The 13,978-nt window shown below is 40.6% G+C and overlaps 1 protein-coding gene across 2 annotated transcripts in view; it reads right to left on the bottom strand.

The window, feature by feature from the left end:
* The window catches only part of SMYD2 (SET and MYND domain containing 2), a 134,089-nt gene that overhangs the window by 19,279 nt on the left and 100,832 nt on the right, over positions 1-13,978 (bottom strand). Inside the window, exons 8-9 of one of the 2 annotated variants that reach the window (XM_030196040.1) lie at positions 8,740-8,850; positions 5,600-5,670 (exon numbers count right to left, since the gene is read on the bottom strand). In XM_030196040.1, coding sequence (XP_030051900.1) covers positions 5,600-5,670; positions 8,740-8,850 — 182 coding nt within the window. Of the gene's footprint in view, positions 1-5,549; positions 5,671-8,739; positions 8,851-13,978 lie in introns of both variants that reach the window. The other variant, XM_030196038.1, reaches the window with a different exon arrangement.

Genomic DNA, 13,978 nt, shown 5'->3' on the forward strand with positions numbered 1-13,978 from the left:
AGCTGAACGTATTTAAAAACAAAAGCTGAATACTTTGGTAATTGTCCCACACTCAGAAATTGCAGATTAAAACTAGGAATCAGAAAGACAAACTGTTCTGTTCAAAGTAATTAACACCACAAGCACATGGACAGCAGCAGCTGCACAGGTATGGCCACCGAAGCAGAGATAAATGGGTGCCCCCTGCCCCCTAAAAACCTGAGTACCTACTCATTGCACCACCCCCCTTCTCCACCTTGACATCTCTGTCTGACATGCAGTGATAGATGCAAAGTTTTAAAATGTTCCTAGAAAAACAGCTAGAGGGGCCGCAGGGGCTGTAAGGCACTACCTTGTAGCACATTGCTGTTCCTCTCACAGGTTCCCCTGAACAGGATTAACTCATGATCTGAAACAGGGAGGAGAAACTGAAGTGGTCTTCTGGAATTTTCTGGCCTTTTCTTTTGGGTCTGCTTATTTCTGTGAGTTTCCACTGATAGTGGCACGACAGGAATTTCTGGCTAACCACAAACTGACAAGACCATTGCCATGAAATCCCAACCAACTGTCTTGTTACAAACAAACTGACCAGCCCCCCCCCCCCCCCCCATTGTCATGACATCCCAACTGTTACTGAGCAGAGGTGTGGCAAGGACACTAAGGCCCTATCACAGGTCTCCTATGTACTTGCAGCATTGCCGATTGGGTGATATATGAGGTGGTCCTTTGTGATGGGAAGGGTACATAAGTAACTGCTCATCTAAAGAGACTCTGAAATAGTCCAACTAGCAGGAGAATTTCATATCCTTGTCATAGCCTATTTCCAGCTGGGGGGGGGGGGTACTCTTCTGCCCCACCCCTTGATACAAACTAATTCTCTATAGCTAAGATTCTTTCTTTCTCTGTGTTCTATGACCTTTGTAAGTTTGTATGACAGTGAGGAATAAAACTTTCCTTCCTATTGTTAGACTCTCTTCTGTAAAACTACTAATGCCAAGAGCCAATAGTATTTCTTGTGCTGTTGCTAGTGAGAAATAAAGATTCCTTTTCTTCTTCTAATTTAGCCTGAGTTTTTTTTTATAAGAATAGCATGACCAAACATGCAGCCTAATACAGTGGATAAGTAGCCTAGAGGTTACAGCAGCAGATTAAGGACCAGGGAAGCCAGGGTTCAAATCCCACTTCTCCCACTGCTGACCCAAGTACAGGGGACAAGAAAATAGACACTGTACTGTAACTTTGAGCTAAAAAAAAAACAACACAAAAACCCCAGGAGCAGAAGGAGAAGTGATTCTGTTGCTCCTTCAATATTGTGCTAACTCAGCTTTGAGCTGGAATGTGTGTGTGTGTGTGTGTGTGTATGAGAGAGAGAGAGAGACTAGAGGGAAGAAAATAAGAAGTGAGGGGTTGGAGAGAAAGAACGTCTGGGTGGCCAGTATGGAAACAGAAGGAAGCCCGTAGGACAACCCATCCTACACTGGTAACGGAAGAAAAAGACATGAAGAGAGAGCTGTTGGAGGGAATGGGATACCCTGTGTTTGTTAAATCCCTGGTGGGCTTCCCTCCTCATACCCTTACTAGTTTATAAATGCAGTGACACCCCCCTACCACCTAAGCCCTGCCTCTTTTGTTAAAATGTACTCGCTCCATAACCTTTCCCAGTCTTATCAGTACCTCCCTGGGGTCTAATGGGGGCAGGAACAATCTCTATTCATTCCTATTCTTTCAGCATCATTTTCAAAACTGCACTGGTTGACCCTCCAGATGCTTCTTTGTCCCTATCATGTGATCAATTAGTCTCATTGTGGAAAAGGGCCCAAAAGGGGCAGGAGCTAATGGTGAATTCTATAATAGGCATTATATATAATGGTGAATTCTATTCATAAAGATAGATGCCTTCTATCCTTTAAAGACCACTAGTGTAAAAAAAAACAAAAAAACAACACTACTGCAAACGTAAGTGTGAGCACTTGTGCCAGCCATAGACCTGGTGTAAATGCTCACACTTAGATGACAGATATGCACATAACATTTTAGAACGGGTGTGTGAATCCTGCTCACGCTCTGCCCAGACTCTACCCAAGTGTATACTCATCTGTGCAACGGATGATGAGCACTTTATATAAATACACACACACAAGAAGATTCTCAGCATGTATATGCATATGTGCACACATAAGTGCATATATGCCAATATTCTAATTATTTACATGCATATTCGGTGTATAAATGTTAGTGCCATATTTACAATTACACCCACTAGATCCTAGGGAGATGCTGGTAAGCCTGGAAGGGGAGGAGTCGATTGGATGGTTCCTGGAAGGGAGGTAGCTTATTTTTTTTGCCCACATTTATACACCAGGTTGAGGGTGCAGGAAAGTAAGGCAAGACCTAAGCCACTAGCTCACAAGAGATTTAAAATACTGGGTGGGGGTGGCGAGGCATTTTGTTCCTACCATCCCCGTTAAGATATGGCAGCCCCCCCCCTTCACCTTGCAGAGTTCAAAAATGTATTAAGTTCTCATCAACCATCGACTGTGGGATTTCTTAAATTACAGTGTTCAGTAAATCCCATTACCACAGCTTAGTAAAATGACCCCTTAATAAACCAAATCACATTTATCTGTACGATATTAAAGGCATTTGGGTTCTAAACAAAACCTTTCATCAGGTTCCTTATAAAGAAGACAATTTTCAAAAAGCATGTCCACATATAAAATGGTGCTTTAACTATGGAAATGGACTTATATAAAGTGAGTGGAGGTTCTCCTGGGAGAGAGGTTTTCACTCATGTGCATACTTTTGAAAACTTAAGCTTATGTAAGTTAACCCAGAAAATGTGTGCATGCCAAAGAGAAGCTGTATGTGCAAAGGAAAGTATGTGCACACAGTCATACAAAGAAAAGTACTCTTGTATTTTGACCCATCTGTGATTTCTTTCATAGCTCCTTTATTTCTCTTTTTATTATTTGATGGTTGCAAGGCTCATCATGTTAAAATGGCCATACAGAGTACAGGGACATGTGGGAGACCCAAGATGATCATATGGTAGTGGTATCCTACTGAACCAGAGATGGCTTTCCCTCTATATCTGGTTTCCTTTTATCTATGAGAAAATGGAAACCAAGATCCAAGCATCCCCATCTGAGTCTTCTCAGACCCTGCATAGCTGTCCCAGGGATCAATGTGTTGTTCAAGCTGCAGGAAGTACCTCAGAGTGGAAGACTTCCATTGAACTCAGAGGCAGGAGGCAGTGAGTTGTTCCGGAACCTAGAATCAGATACATCGTTGTCCCCTGAGCAATGTGAACACCCCCCACCCCCAGATAGGATGGGAAAGTGCTAGAGGAGCATCTCTTTCCCTTGTCATTCAGTACTGGTGAGGGCCCATCTCTTGTGAGATTATGGGCTGTGGGAGAATCTTGCTTTGGGAGGCACCACTAGAGAGCAAGGGGCAGATTCTGATGTTTAGGTGAGCCCCTGAAATGAACTTGGTCCCAGAGCATGCCGAGGGTAAGGTATCTGCAAACAGGACTGGAAAGGTGGCCACAGCCATCAATTTCAAAATGACCATGTTATTGGGGCAACCGCTGCATATTTATACTTGTAGAATAAAGTGGAGGCTCTGGAGGATATTGTCAAGTGAAGGAATATCTACTAATCATCTTCTCAAGGCTTAATTCAGTTTCTTCCACTGAGATATTTACAAAGATGTCTTCAGGACATATGATATCAGATAAAGATATTCCCCTGCTCCCTAAGGCTTTTTATGTATGTGTCTCCTGCTAAGATGAGAAAGCAGGTTAAGTCCTCCCTACTACAGAGTGACCTGGACTTCTGGAATCTGCCTGAGATTTCAAGAGGAAATCTCAGGGGCCACAAATCTGTGCGCTTGTTGTTTGACTCGAGTGATTTTTTTACTTCAATTTTTTAAATATTTCTTTGCCATAAAGTTTTGGGTTTTTTCCCCCCCAAAATGAACACATGAACATTTCTTGATGTAACTTAAGTAACTCAGACTAAGAGGTAAAGATTTTTTGATGTTCAGGTCCAGAGTTGCGGATGTCAGATGTCAATATCAATGTAGTGCTTTTAAACCACAGTTTCCCCTAAAATAGGGTTTAACGTGGTGTACAAGAGTAGGAGAAATATATAAAAAATTACAAAACCCATATCAAGTAAGACAGTACAAAATACCATGATATTTCCAAGTAACAATTTTACATTTCAGATCACCCAAACAATTAAGTTTTTAACAATTTTTGAAATTTCAAGTAATTTCGCTCTATCTGATTATGTAACGGAAAAGAAAGAATTCCATACGGGAACAATAACAGCAAAGAAAATTGTATTAACTACCCTCAAAAAACACATTTTTCTAAAAACAGGAGGACATTAAATTAATTGCTCTCATAAACGAGAAGAGTGACCAAATAGTGATTTTGAAACCATATCTATCAAAAGGTGAGAAGTAGAACCATGAACAATTTGGAACAGCAAACAATGTCTTCCTCCAGAATTGACAAATCTGAGGACCGTAAGTCACAGAGGAATCGAGGATAATCCCAACACTCTAGACTTCACATCAACAGTTAACACATTATTGTTAGTCAGTACTAGTGAAGAAGGCACTGATATCTGGATTCTTAAACCAAAGGACTGCTTCAGTTTATTAGTAAGTGCCCATTCTAGAAGAAACAATATCAGGTAAGTCTATAATAACCGGTAAACATCATCAGCATAGGACAGCAACAGTTCACCGGCGTTCAACTTGATCCTTCCTAATGAAGTCATAAAGAAATTAAAGAGCACTGGAGACAACGGTGAATCCGGGGAATTCTGAATCCCGGAAACCAGTATTTAGAGAACACTTTATTTTGTCACACGCAATAATTGTGGTTAACCAAAATTCCTGAAACCAATTAAGCATGGACCCTGGAATGCCAATTTCACTCAGCCTAGATAACAGAAGATTGTGATCTACCGCATCAAATGCCTCAGAGATATTAAACTGAAGTAATATCGTCTCACCACCAGCGCTCAACATCGCCTTTACATATGATGAAAGTACAAGAAGGGTCTGGGTACTATGGGCTGATCTAAACCCAAACTGTGATTGACGTAAACAGATACTCCATATCTGGATGCTCTTTTGAAGCAGTATTTTCCATGTAAATGTGTAGGTAAGTAGCAGAATATTAAAGAGGGTTTTTTTAACATTCCTTTTCAACATACTCAATCTGGTAAGGTAGTGCATAAAGCTGCATACTTCTCAGCCACTGTTCCTCCTTAGGTTAGCCTCTGCACATCTGCCAAAGAATATTATAGCTACTATATTTGCTTTTTTGTGAGTAAACCTACTTTTTAAAAGTGCCATATAGAAATATTTTTCTTGTAATGAGGAAATTGTGTATTAAGGGTAGGGTTATTTTTCTATGCAAGAAGTTTTGCTTGGTATAAATATTAAATTTGAATAAAAAAAAGTCACCATGTTTTTGTGTTTATTATTTTTGGCTGAAGTTTAAACTGTTTTCCGTGTTTAAATATGCACAAGGCAAATAGAAAGGATATTTTTATAGTGTTTGGCCCTCCTGAATTCCTCTATCACATTCCGAGCATACTTGATCATGTCTCGGATGGCCTCTGGTTTGGGAGGATCATTCAGCTTTCGTAATTCCAGTTTAGCTTCATCCTGGCAAAGACAGAACAGTAAGATTAGATTTCCCCCCTAAACTTTTAAAGTATAAGCTCATCTAAAGCCCAGAGAGCTTTTTTAACAAAAGCTTAGCTTCATGGATAACGCTATGCTGTTTAATAACTTTCTTTATGTACTAGCATCTTAGAATCTGACTGAAGTCCTATGTTAAGGGCCTGCTCTGGAGGAGAAGTAGGACACTGATGCAAGTTATATTACTGTAATGCAGGGTATTCAACATTACAACAGATTACACCGGTCCTGGCTACACAGATGTTATTGTAGTTTCCCCCTTCTTCCTTTCTCCTGTCCTGTATTGTTGACAACTGTGGCACCCCATTTTAGCCTGTGAGCTGCTGTTGGGCAGGATAAGAAATCCCATATAAAACTTGAAACTCCCTATAGGCTCTAGGTTTTTAAAAAATGATTTTTAATGCTAACAGAATGCATATCCACCACAGACTCTAGTGGTAACTGTTATGCTAATTTGGATTACCCAGCTCTGCCTTTATAGAATGCAGACATCCCAATACACACCCGGGTGTTATGTTTAAAGTGATGACAAGGAATAGAGAAGCCTAACAAAATAATGGCTCCCACCTGTAGACAGTGGAACCTGGAGCTCTACCAGAACACCATCAATTAAATGTTGGCTTTGTAGTATCTGGGACATCTATGCTGAGGATAACTAGACATTCCATGCCAAGGAAATGCCTTTTTTTTTAACAGGGGAGGAGATTTAGCTCACACCTTTCCAGCAGCAGCCTAAGGTGAATTACATTCATGCGCAGTTGATATTTTTCTGTCCTCAGAGGCCTCACAATCTAAATTTGTACCTGAGCAAATGGAAGGTGAAGTCACTTGCTCAAGATCACAAAGTGCAGCAGTGAGATTTGAACTGGGTTTCCCTGGTTGTCAGCTGCGGCTCCAGCCACCAGGCTACGTCTCCATCTCGATTAATGCTACCTTGTGGGAGGTCTTTTCTTGCTTTCACAAAGGGCTAGCATAAGCTTGGAAACCTCCTCACTGCAATTCCTTTCACATTTATAGATTGTTTGTACTGTTTTATCTTTCCTGTGTCTGAGGCCCATATACGGAGGACTGACCCCTAGTAATAGTAAGGGAAGACTATCACTAGAGATCGTGGATGCCATTTTGATCCTGGTACTAGCAAGGACGAGAGTGACTGGGGAATGCTCCTGCCTGATTGCACTAGAGACTAGGGATTTTTGGAAGATAGGCCCAATGGGGTGGTGGTGGTGGTGGGGGCTTCTCTGGCTGAGAACCAGTCCCTTTAAGACATGGCCTGGGAGCATTGGACCTCAGTTTTTCAGTAGCAATGTTAAAACAACCTCAACTTTTTGCTGGGGTTATTTTCCAACCATAATGCAGTTTGTGATAGTCAGTGCAAGTCGCGTTATAGAATTTACATAATAAAGATATGTTCTGCACACATTTGCATGGTTTGCATCTAATTACTATGTAATCTGCGATAATGCTGAATGCCCTGCATTACAGTAGTATAACTTGCATCTGTGTCCTTAGCACACATTAAGAGGAAAATATTATGTGTTATAGTCATTATGCAGCACGACAACTACCCTCCTTAGTCACAATGATAAAGAGTTCTATAATTAAAATTTTCATACTATAAGATTAAAAGCTTAAAAGAGATGGACCGATGAGGATGCAGGTGAGCTATGGGCTTACATGCTCGTATGAAATGAGTCACCACTGAGGTCCGTGAAGATTTAAATAATTAAGTGTTGTGATATGTGAAACTATGTTTTTTACAATGATGGGTAATAAACATATGATTTAAGGTTTCCCCGCAGTTTAATATTGACTCAAACTACATCCAAGACATGCTTCCTTGAAACCTTTGAAGGCCAGGCATCTGTGTGTGTAATAATGGCTTTCTGAAATCACTATTTGAACATGCAGCCAACCTACATGTGTAGCTGCTTCTAAAATGACCTAATGTAATATTAATATCTATATCTATCTATATATATATAAATAATCATCTGCTGTAGAAAATAGGAATGCTATAATAGTGAAAGAGGCCAGAATTTAAAGACCCCCCCCCCCCCCATATATACAGACATAAGGTTACATCTCAAAGAAGGGTAATGGAACTCCTCTGCAGGGGGCAACATATTTCAGGACTACTAAAAAGTCAGAACTATTGAGGCACATAAGCCATTCAAAATTAAAACAGTAGTAAGGGAACCTTTTACTAAGCCACGTAGGTGCCTACGAGCACCAATTCGGAACTACTTCCGGCTACCACTTCACCCAGGCGGTAATTTCATATTTTACGTACACCAGAAAATCATTTTTTTTCTAGCGCGCGGTGCTAACCGGATAGTAATCGGCATTGTACGCGCACTGATTACCGCCCGATTATCGCGTGAGAGCTTACCACTAAGTGAATAGGTGGCGGTAAGGTCTCAGACCCAAAATGGACGCGCACCAATTTTCATTTTGCCACACGTCCATTTTCATTCCCCCCCCCCCCCCCAAAGGCTTTTTTCGCAGGTGCACTGAAAAATGGACCTCTGCACGCCCAATACATGCGTTTACACCAGCGCAGGACACTTTTCAGCACACCTTAGTAAAAGGACCCCTACGACACATCAAAACATAAAAGTAACTCATAGGGACATGGCGATCCTCACCTATAACCAAACATAACTTTGCCGTCTCCCTGTCAGGCTTCATTGCACTAAACATATCATCCACCCCCATCCACATTTAATCTGTGAATTGCAAGTATATTCAGGCAGTTTCATTCTTTTGCCTTTATCTCTGAGTTTTGACCTCATGGACCAAAAGTTTGTAGAAATCTAATGTTAATGCAATAAAAAAAAATCACCTAATACTTTTTTTTTAATCTATATTTCCATGCAACTTATAAAGCAGCTACATGAAAATAATTAGAAGTTTTAGGGTCCCTGTTGGCGGTGCTTCTGCTGCTACCCGGTCTAGTCTGATTTGGCTCAGCAACTTCTCCTTCCATGGTTATGTCATCTTGACCTCTCTTTTATCCCACAGTTCTTTTACCTTTCCCTTTGTACTACATTCCTTGCAGTCACAGCAAAAGAAGTAAGCATCCTTAAGCCTGTCATTTCTGTCTTCTGTGGGGTACAACAGATCAATGTAGCTGGTAAAAATCTGGGGAAAAATGTATTTTCAAATTAAAAAAAAACCAATCACGAAAAAGCCATTCCCACAGCAAAAATATTCTAGCACACTATTTATTACTTAGCCTGTTCTAGGACAGCTTGGAACTGGTAGATCATTTTGCAACTGTGAGCAAAACGCTTTTCACAGAGTACAGCAGCTGTGCATTCTCACCCTGAATTATCCAAGCCATGGCTCATGAAAACATCTCAATCCAGTTCACAATGGATGGGCATCCAGATTCCTAAAAACAATCTAATTAATATATCCTCAGACAGACTGTGGCAGTACTTGAAATTACCCTCTCATTCTTAGTGAACCTTCCAGAGCATGTTCAAGACGCACTGAAATGGCAGTGCTAGGAAGCTCAGGACAATGCAGCTAATGCTGCATCTATGATTCCAAAATGCAGAGAGCTTTCATTTCTAGCACTGTCCTTTCACAATCTCATACCAAGAGCCCTACAGTGCAATAAGTAGTTAATATGAGAATGCTACTATTGCAAGACTGCAGTAACAGCACAGTGGCTTGAAAATGCATTCCAACCAAAAATGCAGAATGGTGTGAAGAACAGGGCAGGGAATAGGGACAGACAGTGCCTTATAGCTAATGCACAGTTACTACCTCTGCATTAACCACTAAGGTGGCAGATAACGAAGAGCAATTAACACTATCACTTATAGAAGTGTTATTAACTGCTCAGTGTTATCTGCTGCATCTGCGCCAGCTGCCATGCAGTTAAGTGTATTGTATTTGCCCTCAGAAGTTAAGGCAAAGGCAATTCTGGTAATTAATGTGTGGTAACTGCAAAAATCATACTGCATTTCAGTAAATGGGCACTTAAAAAGCATTCTCCTTGAGTTTCCACTCTTACTATTATTCTGCTGACATCCACGCCTTTCCCAGTGTCAAAACACTTTAATTTATCTCTAGCAATAAGTAAGCCTCGCTGATTCAGGAAATTCTTTTTCTAGTACCTGTGCCAGGTCTCTTCCAGTCCAGATTATCCACTTTTCAAGAACTGCTGATTCCCATGCCTAAAGTTCTTGATTCTTCCTAAAAAATGTTCTGTTCTCATTTATTAGAGAATTGCTAGGCTTGTTTATATAATAACCCCTTGTACTGAGCTCATTTGGTGTTCTGGGCATGATGTCACACAAAAAGTAAACACATGTCTTTGAAAATGTAGTTGTTCCATCCCAATAAGGAAACAAGTTTAAGCAAGACAGAGTAATTCATACATTAAGGGATGGGATTTAGTTTGTGGCAGGTAAGATGGTTTTAGCGGCAGCATGGAAGAAACCACAACTGCCGGGACTACCAGCTGTTTTAGAAAAGCTAAAAACCATTCAGTGGATGTCTAAACTCACAGCAATGCGCAGAGGACAAATAGTTCAGCCCCCGAGAATCTGGGACTTATATAACACTTGGTCAGCTACTAATGTTGATATAGATCCTCCTGGCACAAAGCCTATTCACAGGGAAGGGGGGGGGGGGGGGGGAGGGAGGGGGAGGAGAGGGAGGGAGAAAGGGGTTGTACTATCAGTAGTTAATGATTTTTGTTGCATAAGTTATAGATTGAATATTCACAAAGTGTTATATTAGCTAATTGGAAGAATTGTACTACTTTTGCATTGTATGGTAATGAAAAATTCAAAAATAAACAATTGAAAAAAAAGGGATGGGATTTGATATACCACCTTTCTGTGGTTACAATCAAAGTAGTTTACACATTAAATGCTGGTACTTATTTTGTACTTGGGGCAATGGAGGGTTAACTGAGTTAAACAGAGTCAGAAGGAGCTGCAGTGGGAATCAAAACCCAGTTCACCAGGATCAAAGTCCGCTGCACCAACCACTAGGCTACATTACAACATAGAAAAAGGCTGCATCACCTTAAGTCAGAAACTTGTGAGCGGCTGCCATCGTCAAAGTCTCAACTAAGGGGATTAAGGCCGACAGCATCACTCTCAAGTTTTGAATTTGAGCTTATATTAGTAAAAAACAAAACAAAACAAAACACAAAAAAACAAAAGCCCTGGGTCTAACAATGGTATACTGTTTTTGTTTTTTTGGCACCTCTGTACTAATAAAAAAAGTTTAAACTAAATAATAATAATAATAGAGTAAAAAATATAGGACTTGTGCTGGTAATACCTGTAGTTACTACAGGGTACCAGCAGGTGGCGACCCAGGCTAGGCATTAGAGCAGTGTAACAGCTGTTAAAATAAGCTAGTTTGCAAGAGTATATTGCCCAATTTCAAGGCTTATTCAAGCTTTTCTAACTATGAAATGTTTCATTTCTGATTAAGGCAGTCAACAAGACTGCCAGTGGGTACCAGGATTATTCAAAGGCATAAAGGGTAATTTTATAGGCTTTATTTATGTGTGAAAGGGATTTTATAAAAATTTCTCACTGTGACAAACCAAGCACTTTTATGCAATGCACATATAGGCACATTCTTGGGTGCAGCATGGTTGGAGTCACAAAGTCCATGGATTTTTTTTTAATAAAATATGCACGCATATTTATACCAGTTTCCAAGCAACACCGGTTTACCCAAGGTTTGATAAACAGGAGTTAGTGTGGTGTCACAAGCTGAATCTGGTCCACCCAAGGTGGGTTTCATTCTCCTTAATGCAGCTGCCATCTTGGTACACCCAAAATAATGTAAATGATAGGGCAACAAGCTTCACCTGCTGGCTTCAGCACACTCCTGCCATCTCCTTTCATCAAACCTTCTTGGGTTTACACCCAATATTTTATAAAGGCACACAGGTGTCTAAGTCATTATAAAATAGCCTCAAAATAAGTGCCCACATGGTCTCCCAAACTAGATGATCTTTTATAAAGTTACTTTCATAGTGGGGGGGGGGGGGGGGGGTAGACTTGTATAGAATGTCACAAGACCCATCAAAAAGAACTCAAATTGGTCAAAGAGTTTGACAAGTATGTATTAAGGTAAAACCTCTGCAACTTTTGTCAAGGATAACATCTGACTTTTCTTCCCTATATAACATAAAAGAATTACCTGACTGAAGCTGCAACTTAAATGACATTAACCTCGGCACAGGTTCACTTAGGTTCCTTTAATACATGAATTCATATTTATTTTCCCCCAATTCATCGTTTATTAAATTTAACATAATACAAGGAATTCCTCATACAGAACGTAAGGGAGCATGACAATATAATTTTAAAAAAGGAGATGTAATGAGAGAAAAAGAAAACACACTGGGACCCTCATGTAAAGTCTCTGATATATGAAGAGACAACAGCTATAAACTTTTATGAAGGGCCCAATATTCAGCCCACAGTGGTAAGCGGCTTGTAAGCCTCTCAAAGCTACAGGTTGAATTAACACTGGATATTCTATGCTAGGATATGTCCGACTTCCGGTATTGAATATCTGGGTTAGTGTGACAACCTAGAAGTTAACTGGGCACAGGCCAATACAGAGACTGGTTCCTGGCTAACTCGGTGATTAAAGTTAAGGTAGTGTTTCAGCTAACTTTATCTGCCCACTTAACAGGTTAGCAGACTGAATATTGCTGCTAACCAATTATGTGCTGGCTCTGCCCACCCACCCTCCAGCATGTCCAGGACTTTAGCTGAACTGGGGAAACTGCAGGTAGCTGGAGCACTAAAGGGAATGCTGAACACCCCGAAGAGCTGATGATCTGCCCTTGAATGCATCCTACACCCAAGGCACATAATTTTTTCTGCTTACTAGCCCAGTGGAAAAGAAGAAAAATAAAAATTACTTCCTCCCACCGGAAAGTGGATTGAGGCAGCCACAGTAGAGGCATTTTTGGAGCAGTTACTGGCACTGGTCTTACTATCAATATAAGACTCCAGTGCATTGAATGTGCCAGTAACAGTGAAGGAGTTACAGGCACATTCATGAAATAAAACTCCTAAAACCCAACTCAGCAACCTGGGCTGATGGGTTTACAGGGGAATTCTACAAAATATTGCAGATTGCCAGTCATAGGTCCTCTGTTAGACTACTACCAGGCAGTGATACAATCAGGTGCTTTTCCACCACATAAAAATGTGGTGCTCATCACTTTAATCCCTAAACTGGGTAAACCATGTGTGGAGGCAAATTCTTATCTCCCCATTTCACTATTGAACGTTGACATTAAACTATCAGTGTGGGTGTTAGCCATGCATTTGACAAGGTTCCTGCCTACTCTTGTCAATGCAGCAATGTCCTACTACAAGGTTAAGGATGTCCCGGCTATGCTGGTCAGTCCCTTTCCGCCGACTTGGGAGGATTTAGCATTAAAATACTTGGGGGTTCTAATACCAGCTGATCTGTGGAAACTTTATTCTCTCAATGCACTTCCCCTCTCAGCAGCAACTGAGTGGAAATTGCATCTTTGGAAGGCTTACCACTCTTTCATCGTGGGGCCAAATACATCTGTTTCATATGATTCTTGCGCCTAAATGGTTATACACCTTTCAAATGCTACCCCTTTTTCTTCGTAACAGGGAAGAATGGCAGTTAGGACGCCACTTATAATATTACTTATGATTAGGTAAGAAACCCGGATTGTCGCTTAGTTTAGTACAGACACCCAAAGATCATGTGGGAATGGGTCTTATTAATACCTGTTGAGGGTGGCTGGTATGCACTACATTAATGACTGGTTCAGAGACACAGAACACTTTTGGTTACGCCCACTGAAACCAGCTTAATTCCCGGGTGCACGTCAGTCATATCATACATATTTCTACTAAGCTGCCCCAGGGAATGTTTGTTAAATTTCTTATACTTCGGCCTTTTAGAGAGTTGTGGCGTTGGCTCTGTCGCCAATATCATTTTTCAGCGGCAGTCACATCTTTCCTTTCTTTATGTGATAATCCAGCCTTCCTGATGAGTTTTCACTATTTGGGCCAAAAGAGGTATAATATATTTATTACAAGTTTTGACAGAAGAAGTATTTTGTAGCTTTACTGCAAGAGTATTGTAGCGCTATAGAAATGCTAAATAGTAGTAGTAGTAGTAGTATTGGCTCCCTGCTTCTCAGTTTCTTACTTACAACTAACACATTAGGCTGCTACTTTAAATTGGACTGACTTAACAAAAGATGTTCAGGACACATTGTCTG

Source organism: Microcaecilia unicolor, chromosome 3 (assembly GCF_901765095.1).
Source record: "Microcaecilia unicolor chromosome 3, aMicUni1.1, whole genome shotgun sequence".
Lineage (NCBI taxonomy): Eukaryota > Metazoa > Chordata > Amphibia > Gymnophiona > Siphonopidae > Microcaecilia > Microcaecilia unicolor.